Below are 12,089 nucleotides of genomic sequence, written 5' to 3'. Positions count from 1 at the left end.
AAGTCTACAAAATGCACAAAAGAAGTAATCAACAGAGCATTTGTATTCCAGTATATTTTCTGATAAACACAATCAAAGAAATTTTAGGGCTGTTTCATTGTTGATAAAGAAAAACTAATAAAATTATATATTAAAAAGTATAAAACCATCTGGTACTGGGAACTCTCAAAGGATCTATCTAGCCCTTGTGGGTTTTGATAGAGACTTGGCTGGAATATGAGCTTAGAAAACTTACTCAGCATTGAACAAGCTTGATATGAGTTGTCTTTGAATTTGGAAAGTATAATTGCACTTTCTGAGCAGCAGAGTACATGAGGGGTTGTCTCATAGTGTATGGTGGTGCTTTTTTGATTTTGTTTTTTAATCTTTATTGCTTTTGGTTTTGTTGTTTTTGGTTTTTTTCTGCAATGAAGAACTTTACTTCAGCTGCAGGCTGGTTTTGTTTCAGAAAATGGCCTTAGGAAAACAGGATTAGCTGCTATGTTTAATTCTGGTAAACAAAAGAGACTTTTGGAGGAAAATAAAGTAATTTTTTTTCTGTCAATTCTTATATGAAAGCTTTTTGCTGTTTTGCAGTCAGTGTTTGTGTGCCAAGGCAATTCTAGTTGTTAAGCTCAGGTCTGTTTCATCAGTGTAATGCTGCTTTGCTCTTAGCAATTATTTTCTTTCAGGATTTGCCAATTAAGCTAGTGCTAGTGAAAATGCACCTAATTTGTCAAGAAATGGCAGGATGAAATATAGGGGCTATTATATAAATTGGGAAAGAAAGAGATCAGGACAAGCACATGTGAAATTCGGTGATACTTGGTCAGTTCCTGATGAATTTTCATCAGTTTATGCCTCCATCCCCTGGTGATGATTCAAGAAATGTAAAGCAATTGCTCTTAAGTTATGGACCATCTATTTACTGTTGTGTATTTTAAAATACTGTGCTAGTAGTGTACAAAATTGTTTTGTTTCTTTTGTTTAGGGATATTGTGGGCTTTTTTACCCCCCCTTGGACTCAACTGCTTTGTGGTTATTAATGAATGATGAAGGATGGCTTAGCTGGCTGTTCATTTATTACCTGTAGTCTACTTAGACTGAATTCTTCAAAGGCATCTATGCTTAAAATGCTGATGCACAATGCTTAGGTTTTCTAGTAAAATCCTTAAGCTTTAGGAGGAGCTGAGTAAAGAAATAAGTTAAGTTGATCTTGTAGTTCTATGTGTAAAGCAAAATGGTCATAATCTGTAGCTACCTGATTGAAATGGCAAAGAGAAGGTATCGAAGGTAGAAAGAGTAAGGATGGCTTGACTTGTAGAAAAAAGAAATGTTTCGAGAGCTTCTGCATTAAACTCCTCTATATGCATATATTCTATAAAAATTAAAATTAGTGTAAACTGTATATTCCACCAGATTTCATTATGCATAGAAGTGTATCATGACACCACACCAGCAGCTTTAATTATCTCACTGAGCTTGTGCTGGGTATCTGTAGCCTCATGAATTCAGTTCAATTCAGTGGTGGCTCCCACACTCTGGCTGTCTACAGTAGCTCTGATTCGCCCTCAGCACTGCTGAGACCCCTCTCTGGGGAGCCCAGGTTCATTTAGGCTGTGTTGTTCATCAGGGTTTCATATTGAAATGATAGTATTCCTTCTGGGATGTCCTTGGGTTATTCGTTGTCCTTAAACTGATTTTAGATTTTGTGGAAACATAGCTCCTCTGGTGCATTTACCACTGTGTGTGGATGGGTGGAGGAACATGTGTCCAGAGTGTAGTCTTGGTGACAAGTGAGGAAATGATGAAGCAGACTGTTGATTGACAAAAAAAAAAAAAAAATACAGACTAGAGGTAGATAGTAATGGAAACAATGCAGACCTGTTTAGCTGGCAACTAAAAGGAATGGGCTTCTTTAAACCTAACAACAAATGATGAGGTGATATGCAGTTAATTCCCACAGGAAGACAAAACTATTGCGAAATCAAGAAAGCTAATTAAACTGGAGGGCAATTACTGGCACAGTAAGAAAAATGCATAAAGTATTTGATGTGTACGATGGGGTAATGGAGATGATGTCCTGGCAGAGCAGTGAGATTCTTGAACATCCTTACAGCAAAATTACTAAAGCATCCTCCCTGGACATCCTCTAGTCATAAAATAAAGCTATTGGTCTCTAAAGAGGACTTTGTGATATAATTATCTTCAGTAGCTGAGAAATAGACCTGATTATCTGGGAAGATGAGTTTTGGTCCCTCTTTCCATTTGAATTGTGTATTTGCCAATGCTGGCTATTGTTTCCGTTACGGGACTTAAGGAAAATGACTTTTATGTATTTCAAGGAGACGTGCGTGCATTGAGGATGGCTTGGAACCTCACTGTCTTTCTCTTTGGACTCATGAGTCTTGTGCTATTTTCCACCACCTAACAGTGAGATCAGTTAATTTAATGACTTTGATTTTAGAGAAATTTGTCAGGTTTTGTAGGGGAATGAGAGAAAATTTGGCATATGTGTTTGAAATTAATGAGGTGGTGTTGAAGGCTGTTCTAAAGCAAACAACTCATTCCAGGAGTGCTGATTTGTACATCTGATTAGCTTGTTAAAAGTTTGGGTGTTACTCAGTTCCTACAAAAGTTGTGTGATTGACATTTATTAGCCAGATCACTCAGCCTCATACCTTTTCATGCTGATCCTGGAAGACTTCAAATGATCATTGTGACAGATAAAAGAACTTTTTTTTTTTCAAGCCCTAAGTATTAAAACAAAGCAGACTCTCCCTATAGGCCATCTATATTTATTTTTCTGGGTAAAGCTTCTAGCTTTGCAGAAATGTAACAAGCTAGAGGGAACATCATTATTACTTGTGTGAAGATGATGACATTGACATGAGGTCGTCTGACAGGGGATTAAAGTGGAAAAATATTGGTGGCAATCTGTTAGTAACAAGAGTATCTGTTTGAAAAAAAGGAATCAGGTGTAAACCACAAAAAGTTGATTTGCTTCTGGGATTTTTCTTTGGTTGTTAAACTGTTCCTGAGAATCCTTGCTGTTATTTGTAAACACTGGGTTCCACATGCAGATTGGGATGACAGTCAGTACCATTCCAAGATAGATGTTTCAGCTGCGAGGCTGCTCCATATTATCCAGTTCCCTCTTTTCAGGGACAGCTGTTTTTTGTACAGGATTTGAAATCTAGTTCAGTGTGTTTCAGTCTGCCCTGTTTTCATCAAAATTTGGCTGCCACTGCCACTGATGGTTGATTTCTGGCCTGTTTAAGCTGGGTCAGGGGCCTCTGCACTGTTGCTTGTAGGCAGATGCTCATGTTTTTTTAACTCATGGGAAAAAATAGCATCTGCTGACAGTCTCTGGTTAACTGCCATCAGTAAATGAGTCTAAATAACCTTTCATTTGCAAAGGTCTGTAGCATGTAGGAGCAGAAAATGTAGGCAATCACACTATTTAGTTTTTTAGTGATGATGAAGAGGGGACAATGTGAGGAGGAGGAGGAGGTGGGAAATAAAATATGACATCAAACACTTCAATTACAAATATTTTTGCACTTTGTTTTAAGGTTTAGTCTTCAGTCTTTTAACAATCAGTGAATTTGTAGGATTCCATGCACTTCACATCTTTAAGCTTGGTGGTTTTTTTTCATACTAAAGCATTTTTATATGAGAACTAGTACATGTTGTTTGAATGTATGTGACCATCCACACCTTCTTCCATCCCTTATTATCCTGCTATGCTAATACACTAGCTTCCAAGTGCATTTGTGTATTTCTTTGGGAAATGTGGGAAAACCGTGATAAGGAGTCTAATGATGTAAAGACTAGGACTAGGACTAGTTCTAAAGACTAACATGGACAACTGAGTAGTAGTGTGTTCGATCTAAAACTGTAGGATTTATTTTACTTGCCTTTTTTGTGTTTGGTGGTGGCATTGTTTGGGTTTGGTTTTTTTTTTTGTTTTGTTGTAGGGGTTTTTGTTGGGTTCTTTTGTTGTTGTTGTTCTGTTTTTTTTTTTTTAACGATGCATTTCATATCATGAATATTTTCTTTGAGGACACTAAAGAGTTAAAGCTTTTGTTTTCATTATGAAACCTGAGATTTTCTTTGATTTTCTTAATGGTAGAAACAAGAATATTTAAGAAAGTGTCAAATAACAGGAAGTTTATGGTTTTAGATATGAGAATCTGGCAAAATTGAGGGTTGTGCCTACTGATAATCTTAAGATAATGCTGGAGTCCATTTCCATTGGCTTCCAGGAGTCTGATGAGTGGTTTGGCAATAATGAGTCAAACCTCTCTTGATGCATATGGGTGAGGTTTGTATCCCTCAGTGGAAACTGACAACTGTGCTGCCAGCCTGTGGAGTCATACCTGCAAACCATTCATGAGAGTGGAGAATCATGATGGGATGAGAAGGATCCTGGCTCACAGATCTGGCCAGTGTCAGCAAGTTTTCAGTAGCAGGATCTATTTGGGCTTTGGAATGACTTTAACCTCTATGCTTGGCAGATTTGTTTTAAGAAAAGCCCTTAGATTTCACTCTGTCAGAGTTCTGTCCTGCCTGCTGCTGCCTGCTCATGGTTAATAGTATGCTTTTTAGCCTTAAAGCCTGCTCATCTCCTCCCTGAGAGAGGACATGTGTGATACTGGGACCATAATGATCCTGAAATGCCTGCTTCACCGTGCATACCTATGAGACCATCAAAACACCTCATGCATAATACAGAAGGGGCTTGCTCACCTGTAGTGGCCTCTGAGGGTTTTGTCAGATGTATCTCTTGAATTTTAGTTGATGATGACCTCTCAGGTGCTCGTTGCATAGGACTTTCTAACACCTTTACTTGCTTTTCTGTTCTGTTGTTTTGTTTTTGGTTTTTTTTGACAGTTCTTCTTCTGGGTATAGTTTTTAAACTCTTGCATTAAATTAATTGTATTCCTTCCCACAGACTTTTCTTGGAATTTGCGTGGTATGTGTTGTATGAATGTATGTGACCATCCACGCCTTCTTCCATCCTTTCTCTTCAAGCTCTGACTGTAGTTGTTCAAGCTCAGTAGTACTTTCAGCTTCTAAAATGAAAATCCTGTTAAAAGGAAAAGAATTTAAGAAAAAACTCCTCAGCATTCCCATCCCACAGTGTATGCTGAGCAGCTGGTGCTTATAAATTCTATACAAACAGATCATATTTCCATTAAAGTGGACATACAAGAGGCTTGGTGGGTCCCTGTATTTTCTGTTGTATTGCTGGGTGCAATACTCAAGTTGCTTTAAGGAATTAGGGGCTGAAATTTTGCCGCAAGCTCCTGTAGACTGCTAAGATCCCAACACCCGATGAGATTTTGCTCCCTTGCATATCAAGAAGGTGGTTTTTGCCTAGCAACAAGCTTTGTGGTTTCTACCTGAGGATCAAAAACAGAAGTGCATTTGTTCAGCCTTTTGCGTCATTTCGGTACTGAAGGTTTTGACAGTCAAATCATCCCTGGCATTTCTGTTGATGCGCAAGAAAGAGAATAATCCAGTGTGTTTTTCCATAGCAGTGCTGTCATTGCAGCACTGACAATAGTAAAAAGTACATTCATCACTGAATAACGAGATATCCTGGAAACAAACGAGAAACAGAGAGGCACACTTCCAACAAAAATGTCTCCCTTTTAACGGCTATTTTCTGACTGATTCCTTTTCGCTATTTATACTCTCCTTGAAATATTTTATGGAAACCTGAGTCCCTCTGAAAACCCACCCAAACAACCAGAAGTGTATTTTACGTATTCTAGTATGTAAGTGATTAGTCATCACTTCTAAATTGCTTAATAAAGGAGGAGGAAATCTATAGTAGGGGAAGGTGAAGAGCTGGAATTGATGGCTTTATGTCTCACTTCTTCTTGCTTTCTTTTCATATCCCAGAAGATAATTATGAAGGATTTCTTTAAAAAATCATCCTAAGAGACGTTGTTGTTCTGGGTTTGAGGAAGGTAGCTGTGCATTGTAAGATTATTTTCCATTTGCTTGTGTTTTCTTGGGGAAATTTATGTACAGGTTTTTTTGTTTCAATTTAAGAATCTGTGGTCTTATTGTACATTGCCAGTGAAAAATGATGTTGCCTTCAGAAATCTTAAGTGTAGCAATATGGGGAACGCATTTTATAATGAAATTTGCCTTGGGTAAAGTATGATAAGATGATGTTGAGCATCTGTGTACAAGACCAAGTCTTGGCAGATCTCTTCACTTGCTGCATATGATACCCTTTGGTTGATTAGTTTGTTGTCTTGTTTTTGTTTTGCTCTGTTTGTCTGTCTTATGAATAGTTAATTCCCAACAAATGGTCATACTGGAGAGTTCTGAAAAAAATTTTGTGTGTGTTCTGATTTTGGTGCAGATATCTGTGTCTCTGTTGGTTTTGGAGGGTTTTGATTACAGCAGTCTATTTCCTGGATGGCTGTTTTCCAGGTGAAACCTTCATGCGCTGTACTTCCTTGGGATTTTTGGTTTGTGATTGATTTTGGTTGATTCCCTCTCCTAACCCCTCCCCCATATCTCTTTTGGAAATGTGGGGGAAACAGTTACTGGAAGATGGGTGCGAGGAAAGGATTTTGAGTCAGTGGTTTATTCACTCTTTGCTTGCTGAGTATTGGCTCCATGGGATACTTTTGCATGTGCTTGAGTACTTGGGCATAGTTTTCCATGGTGTTCTTCCACTCCCATTGTGAGCCTATGTTTCTAATGAGCTAGAATTTCCAAAAATATTCTGCAAGAAATGCCAAAAACGTGGTGGGAATGCTTATTTTCTTTTACTCTCTACAAATTATGAAATGGGTTGAGGAAAAGAAATAGTTGTGTTTATAAATTTGCAGGATGGCAGTGATAGTTTACAGAACTGCCTGCTGGTCTTCTCTGTGTGCCAGAGCTCCCAGAGAGAGCAAGACTGGAGTATTGTGAAAGACTAAACTCCAATTCTGGTGCAGCAAATTCAGCTCTTTTCACATGGCAAGTTCCAGTGGGCTGACACGTGCTGTGTGGCAATTGCAGCCGTGCACAATGTAAAATGTGCTGCAGAAACTAGGAGTCAGATAAAATCAAACCACAAAATCATCTCCTGTTATTCTTGATTGGCTTCCTCCCCCCTCCCCAGCAGAATGATATGTGCTTTCTATTTGCTGGTTTTGTGTGTCTGCACTGTTTCAACCATGACTCACATGCAAGTCTTGAGAAGAGCTGCCTGTTGTATCAAGACAGTTCAGCACATGGCCATGGCCTCCAAATCAGTCCGACTCATCCTAAAATGATCGTTTTTCTGTTAAATCAGCTATTCAGCTGGCAAACACAATCCTGATGAACAGTAAAAGTTGCACTGCTGAGACAACTCTTTCTTTAGGTTTATTTCTCAAACCGTAACCTGGAAATCTCATTTTTCCTCCTCACAAAATGCTTCAGAAGAATTTTTTTGGCCATGTTGTTCAGGGAATAGGATTTCTTCCTTCTCCTCCTCTTCCTCCTCCCATTCTGGATAATTTCAACTTTTATTCAGCTTATTAAATTAACATCTCAATTCACTACCCTGGTAAAGCAGGTCACTTTCTAAAAGCACTCACCTAGCTATTTTTTCAATAGTGTTTGACTGTTGAAGTTTTAATTGAAGCAGAAGCCATAGTTAAAAAACAGGCAAATCTTTTCTCCTCATTCCCTCATTGATTTCTGTTGAAGCAAACAGATGAGCTTATATATAAATATGTATATATGCTTTTTTTTTTAATGAAAAGTGCTGGAATTCGCTAAAAAAGGTTAGAATTGAAATGAGTAATCTTCAGTGCATAATGCAATTGTTAATTTTAGCTTCTTGCGTAGGAGCTGTTATGACTTGAACAGCCGGCTCTAGCCTTCATTAGAGAAGAAGCAGGCAGTTTTGAGACAGGTGGAGCTGGATCAAGCTGTGAAAGTGACTTGCTGGAAACTGGTCATTAGTGTTAGAAATCTGGTCCTGTCCATTGCACCCCTCCCTTGTGCCGTGGTCACTGCCGGTGTTATTTATTTCTCGTCTTTTCCAGGTTGACTATGGTGCGTCAAGTTCTCCGAAGGACCAGCATGGAGATTGGCTCTCTGAACTGCTAATGGGGACATGGGACTCATGTTGCCGTTGATCATTTGTGTGGACTTAACCAGCAAAGACCAACAGAAGACTCTAGAAAGGCAGTTGGAATTATAGCAGTTTTTCAGGTAAACGGCGTCTTTGGTGCAGCTGATCCCAATGTAATTGTCTTTGTGAGCACTGTGTAAAGCATGTGGATGAGCTGCAGGTTAATCTGCCCATCAGGAGCTTGTGCATGCATGTGCATTTCTTGATGAGAATCCTTATCAAATTAAGGGTTATTTAACAGACCAGTTAAAGGTCTCGCCACTCATGTTTTGAATTTTCATCAAAGCAGCTCAAGTTTCAGTTGTAACTGCAGAATAGCCAAAGTCATTGGCCTTCTTGGGGAGAGCAGTGGGAGAAAGGAAAATCATAAATTAGCTCACAGTAAGGCAAGTCAAGCTTCAGGTTAGTTTCATATTCCATTCAATTTGTTTATGCACCTTATAGCTTGATTTCTTGTGAAGTTCACAGTCCTTCTCAAACCGGAAGATTATACAGAAAATTGTATTTGCTTGCAATGTGAAAACAAAAGCAAAAAGGGAGAGAAGTAAGTGCTTATAACTCAGTATGCTTTAGATTTTTTTCACTTAAAACATGGCTTAAAAATAATAAAGGTAAGTTATACTGGTTCTGTTGAATGTTTAATTTCAAGCTTTAAAAAGAACATGGCAAAGTGTGATTTTGCTTCATAGCTGCCGTTTCACTGTTGAGAAGTGGCAATATATTGCAAAAGACCCTTCCTGAAATAACTTCACATTTCAAATACAGTTGTTTTTCTTGAAGATGCTTCCTAAGAGAAATGGATGGGGAAAGAAAAGTTAAATTATTCATGAGTCTTCTTTGACAATTGATCAGTGGGGGAGTGTTCAGGAGGGAGCTGGGGGCAGAGAAAGAGAGAGAAAATAATAGGCTTTAACTCTGAAAAGCCGTTAAAGCTTCTGTACAACAACCCCATTGTAAGCTGAGAGTAAATGCAGTTCAGCTGAGATTTCTTCATTAGAAGTACCTGCCAAGGGTTTTCTGTACAATTTTCCTAGTACTGAAGAGTAACATAGGTTTTGGGAAGAGGCTTAAGGTTTTAATAATGGAGCTGTTGGTTTGATCCCTGAAAATGTTGACCCTGAGAGCTTTATTGTCAAATTTAGAGTTCATACTTATCTTGAATTATTATGTCTTAAAAAAAAAAAAGAGAAATATATATTTATAGTGGTGGTGAGCACCATGGCTTCTGCTCTGCATAAAACCCATGGCTGAATACTAAAAACAGTGTTGTTGCTCATGCTTAGTTTTTATTTCTAAGTCCTTGGCTATTATTTTTATTAAAAGAAAATATAGAAAAAATAAGAGAAGGGGAACATCGAGATGCCAGAGACCTAGAATGGATCCTTTTTGCCTGGTACCATTGAGTTTTGTGGTAGAGAATCCTTCTCTGTCCCGGCCTGAACCTTGGCAGTCCTGGGGCTGGGCTGGGGAGTCACAGCACATTACCTTAAATCTGCTCTCCACAAAGACTGTTTAGATCTGCTTGCTCAACCTGACACAATTCTGTTAACCAGTGTTGTTGATTCAGTACATCTCTTCAGCTGGGACATACATAGTTTTCCACTTCTGAGCTGCACATTTTGGTTTGTTTATCAAAGGAACTGAAATTAGAAATTAAAAGAAAAAAATAAATTTCACCCCCAATTTTTTTGTGTGTGTGTTTGTGTTGTGGTATCTTGACCTTTCAGATCACCAAATCTTGTTATTTTAATTTCTGTCTGGAAGAATGTCTGAGCAAGGTAAATTGAACCAGGAGACAGCAGAAGAAGCTGCAAAAGAGCAGGAGACTGCCATCTCTGAAGCCAACCCGGACAACTGTGTTCTTAATAAATCTGAAAGCTCAGAAATTGAGGAGGAGAAGCTCAGTGATTCCAAGACAGAGCTGCAGGTAAGACAAGAATAGTGAATGGGCATGTTAAATATCAATGTTTTACCGTTGCATTTCCATTTCTGTGATTTCTTTCATTGCCCACACTTCCCCTATTTTTCTTATGATTTTGAGACTGTTTCTATTTTTTCCTTTTTAAAATATTTATTTATTTTCGGTTCTTTTATTTCACTATAAAATAAATGCTGTTATTTGTTATACCTTTGAAGCTCTTTAGGCTGCTGTCCATGTTATTATTTTTTCTGAGAAGTTAATTTCTAGACATCTGTTTTAAAGCTTGGTGAGACATTTGACTGTTTTCCCTCTTTGGGGATTTAGAAAACTACCTTGATCTCATGAATTTACAGGTAATACTAATGAATAATTACTTAATGTGTGGTTTGGTTTGTAGGTGTTACTGCCAACAAAAAGTTGTAATGCAAAGCCTAAGAAGGTAATTTGATAAGAAGACTTTATCGGATGAGGGGTTTTTAATCCTTTTTGCTCAATCGAATAAAAAAATAAAGGGGGAGACCACAATTTAAGAGGAATTTGGAGAGGGGGAGCATTTACTTAAGTATACCTTTTCTTACATTTTTATTATATGCAAAATTACAGAACACTGTGTAGTGTTTTCTCTTGTTTATACCTGTTTGTAAAATGAATGAAAATGAACAGAGATGATTCTTGGTTTACCCTGATTTCCAAACTGGGTTTGGGGACGTTGCTTTTGCAGTCAGCAACTGATGTAAAATATCAGATAGAAGTGATTTAGTCTGTTTATTGGTAATGCTTTCATCATGCCCACTGTCCACTGAAGTGATAACTGCTTCTCTTTTTTTGCTGTACCCAGAAACGAGGAGCAAATCAGAAAAAGAGATCCAAGGTAAGGGTCCATCTCTGTTTGGAGTTGCATGCCACAGTAGGATGAAGAATTTCAGTTAAATGTCTTTCTACAATCAAAATTGCTTTATTTCGTCACTTGTCTGGTTGAGTTTTTTGTTAGTGTTGCAGGTTTTTTTCTTGCCCCCTATCCTGTATCCTTTTACACAAAGGCAAAGAACTGCCTCCAGATATAACATGTCAGGCTTCCCTTTATCCATAATAATTTTATGCTGCTGGGCTTGCTGTGTCTTTGTGTTAGACAGCATGTGTGCTTCTGTGCACCACTGGAAAAGGAAAACGTTCACTCCTTTTGCTTTAGTAATTAATGTTTCTGTTGGAATTTTATTTTAATGGAATAATCTTGACATAAAGAAACAGAGATTGACTAGCTCCCTAAGGGGAGAATAGGTGGGGGCAGGTGTGGAAAGGAGCTTCTAGAAACAAATAAAACCCTCAAAAGCTTCTTTAATTTTTCAAGCGCAGATCTGTAATACACGCATATTTTACTGTCCATGTTTCTTGGATATATACTACCAGAAGAAGGGGAGGGACTCCCAAAACAAACCAAAAAGCCCCAAACCAAATGACAAAAGGAACCCTTGAGTTTATGTTAAATAACTTTCAGTATTGGGCTATGTGTTCTTTGCTGTTACAATTTTTGGTGCAAATGAGTGAACTGTAGCTGAAATGATAAAAGCAAAATAAACCCACCACCTTCCCTGTGTGGCAAATGTCTCGCTGCTTAGAATCCTTTTTTATCCATGTTCTATCCAGGCAAATGCATTTTTCTAGACTGGGTGGGTAATAGTTATCTGGGATATTTGGGAACAGCTGATGTGGGCAGCTTATGTGACTTGGGGTCAGTAGTAGTGTTTTCTGTTTTGTTCTCTCTCTCTCTCTTATTCAGTCAGGAGCGAAGGGAAAACTCGTGCGGAGTCTTGCTGTGTGTGAAGAGTCAACCCCTCGCCCCGGAGCAGAAAATCTTCATGACAACCAGGTACACTTGCAATCATTGCTGTTAGCTGCATGGTTGACCTCCATCTCCAGTTGCATGATTGTGTTACTTAATCGGGCATTTAACAATGTCTTTCTTGGGGGAAAAAATTACATCCAACAATGAACATGTTTTCATGGCTCTTACTGGTTTAGCGTGAACTTTAATTTGAAATACTAGTTTTA

The 12,089-nt window shown here is 38.3% G+C and overlaps 1 protein-coding gene across 17 annotated transcripts in view; it reads left to right on the top strand.

The window, feature by feature from the left end:
* The window catches only part of ARPP21 (cAMP regulated phosphoprotein 21), a 197,581-nt gene that overhangs the window by 84,736 nt on the left and 100,756 nt on the right, over positions 1-12,089 (top strand). For 10 of the 17 annotated variants that reach the window (XM_030971413.1, XM_030971428.1, XM_030971424.1 and 7 more), the window contains 5 exons: positions 8,031-8,199; positions 9,847-10,046; positions 10,438-10,479; positions 10,879-10,911; positions 11,818-11,907. In XM_030971413.1, the coding sequence (XP_030827273.1) occupies positions 9,885-10,046; positions 10,438-10,479; positions 10,879-10,911; positions 11,818-11,907 (327 nt within the window). In that variant the 5' untranslated portion in view covers positions 8,031-8,199; positions 9,847-9,884. The remainder of the gene's footprint in view (positions 1-8,030; positions 8,200-9,846; positions 10,047-10,437; positions 10,480-10,878; positions 10,912-11,817; positions 11,908-12,089) is intronic. The other 7 variants (XM_030971426.1, XM_030971425.1, XM_030971422.1 and 4 more) reach the window with 3 other exon arrangements.

Source organism: Camarhynchus parvulus, chromosome 2, assembly GCF_901933205.1.
Source record: "Camarhynchus parvulus chromosome 2, STF_HiC, whole genome shotgun sequence".
In the NCBI taxonomy this organism is placed as follows: domain Eukaryota; kingdom Metazoa; phylum Chordata; class Aves; order Passeriformes; family Thraupidae; genus Camarhynchus; species Camarhynchus parvulus.
The sequence above is the reverse complement of the archived record's forward strand: the minus strand, read 5'-3'. Positions and strand labels throughout refer to the sequence as shown.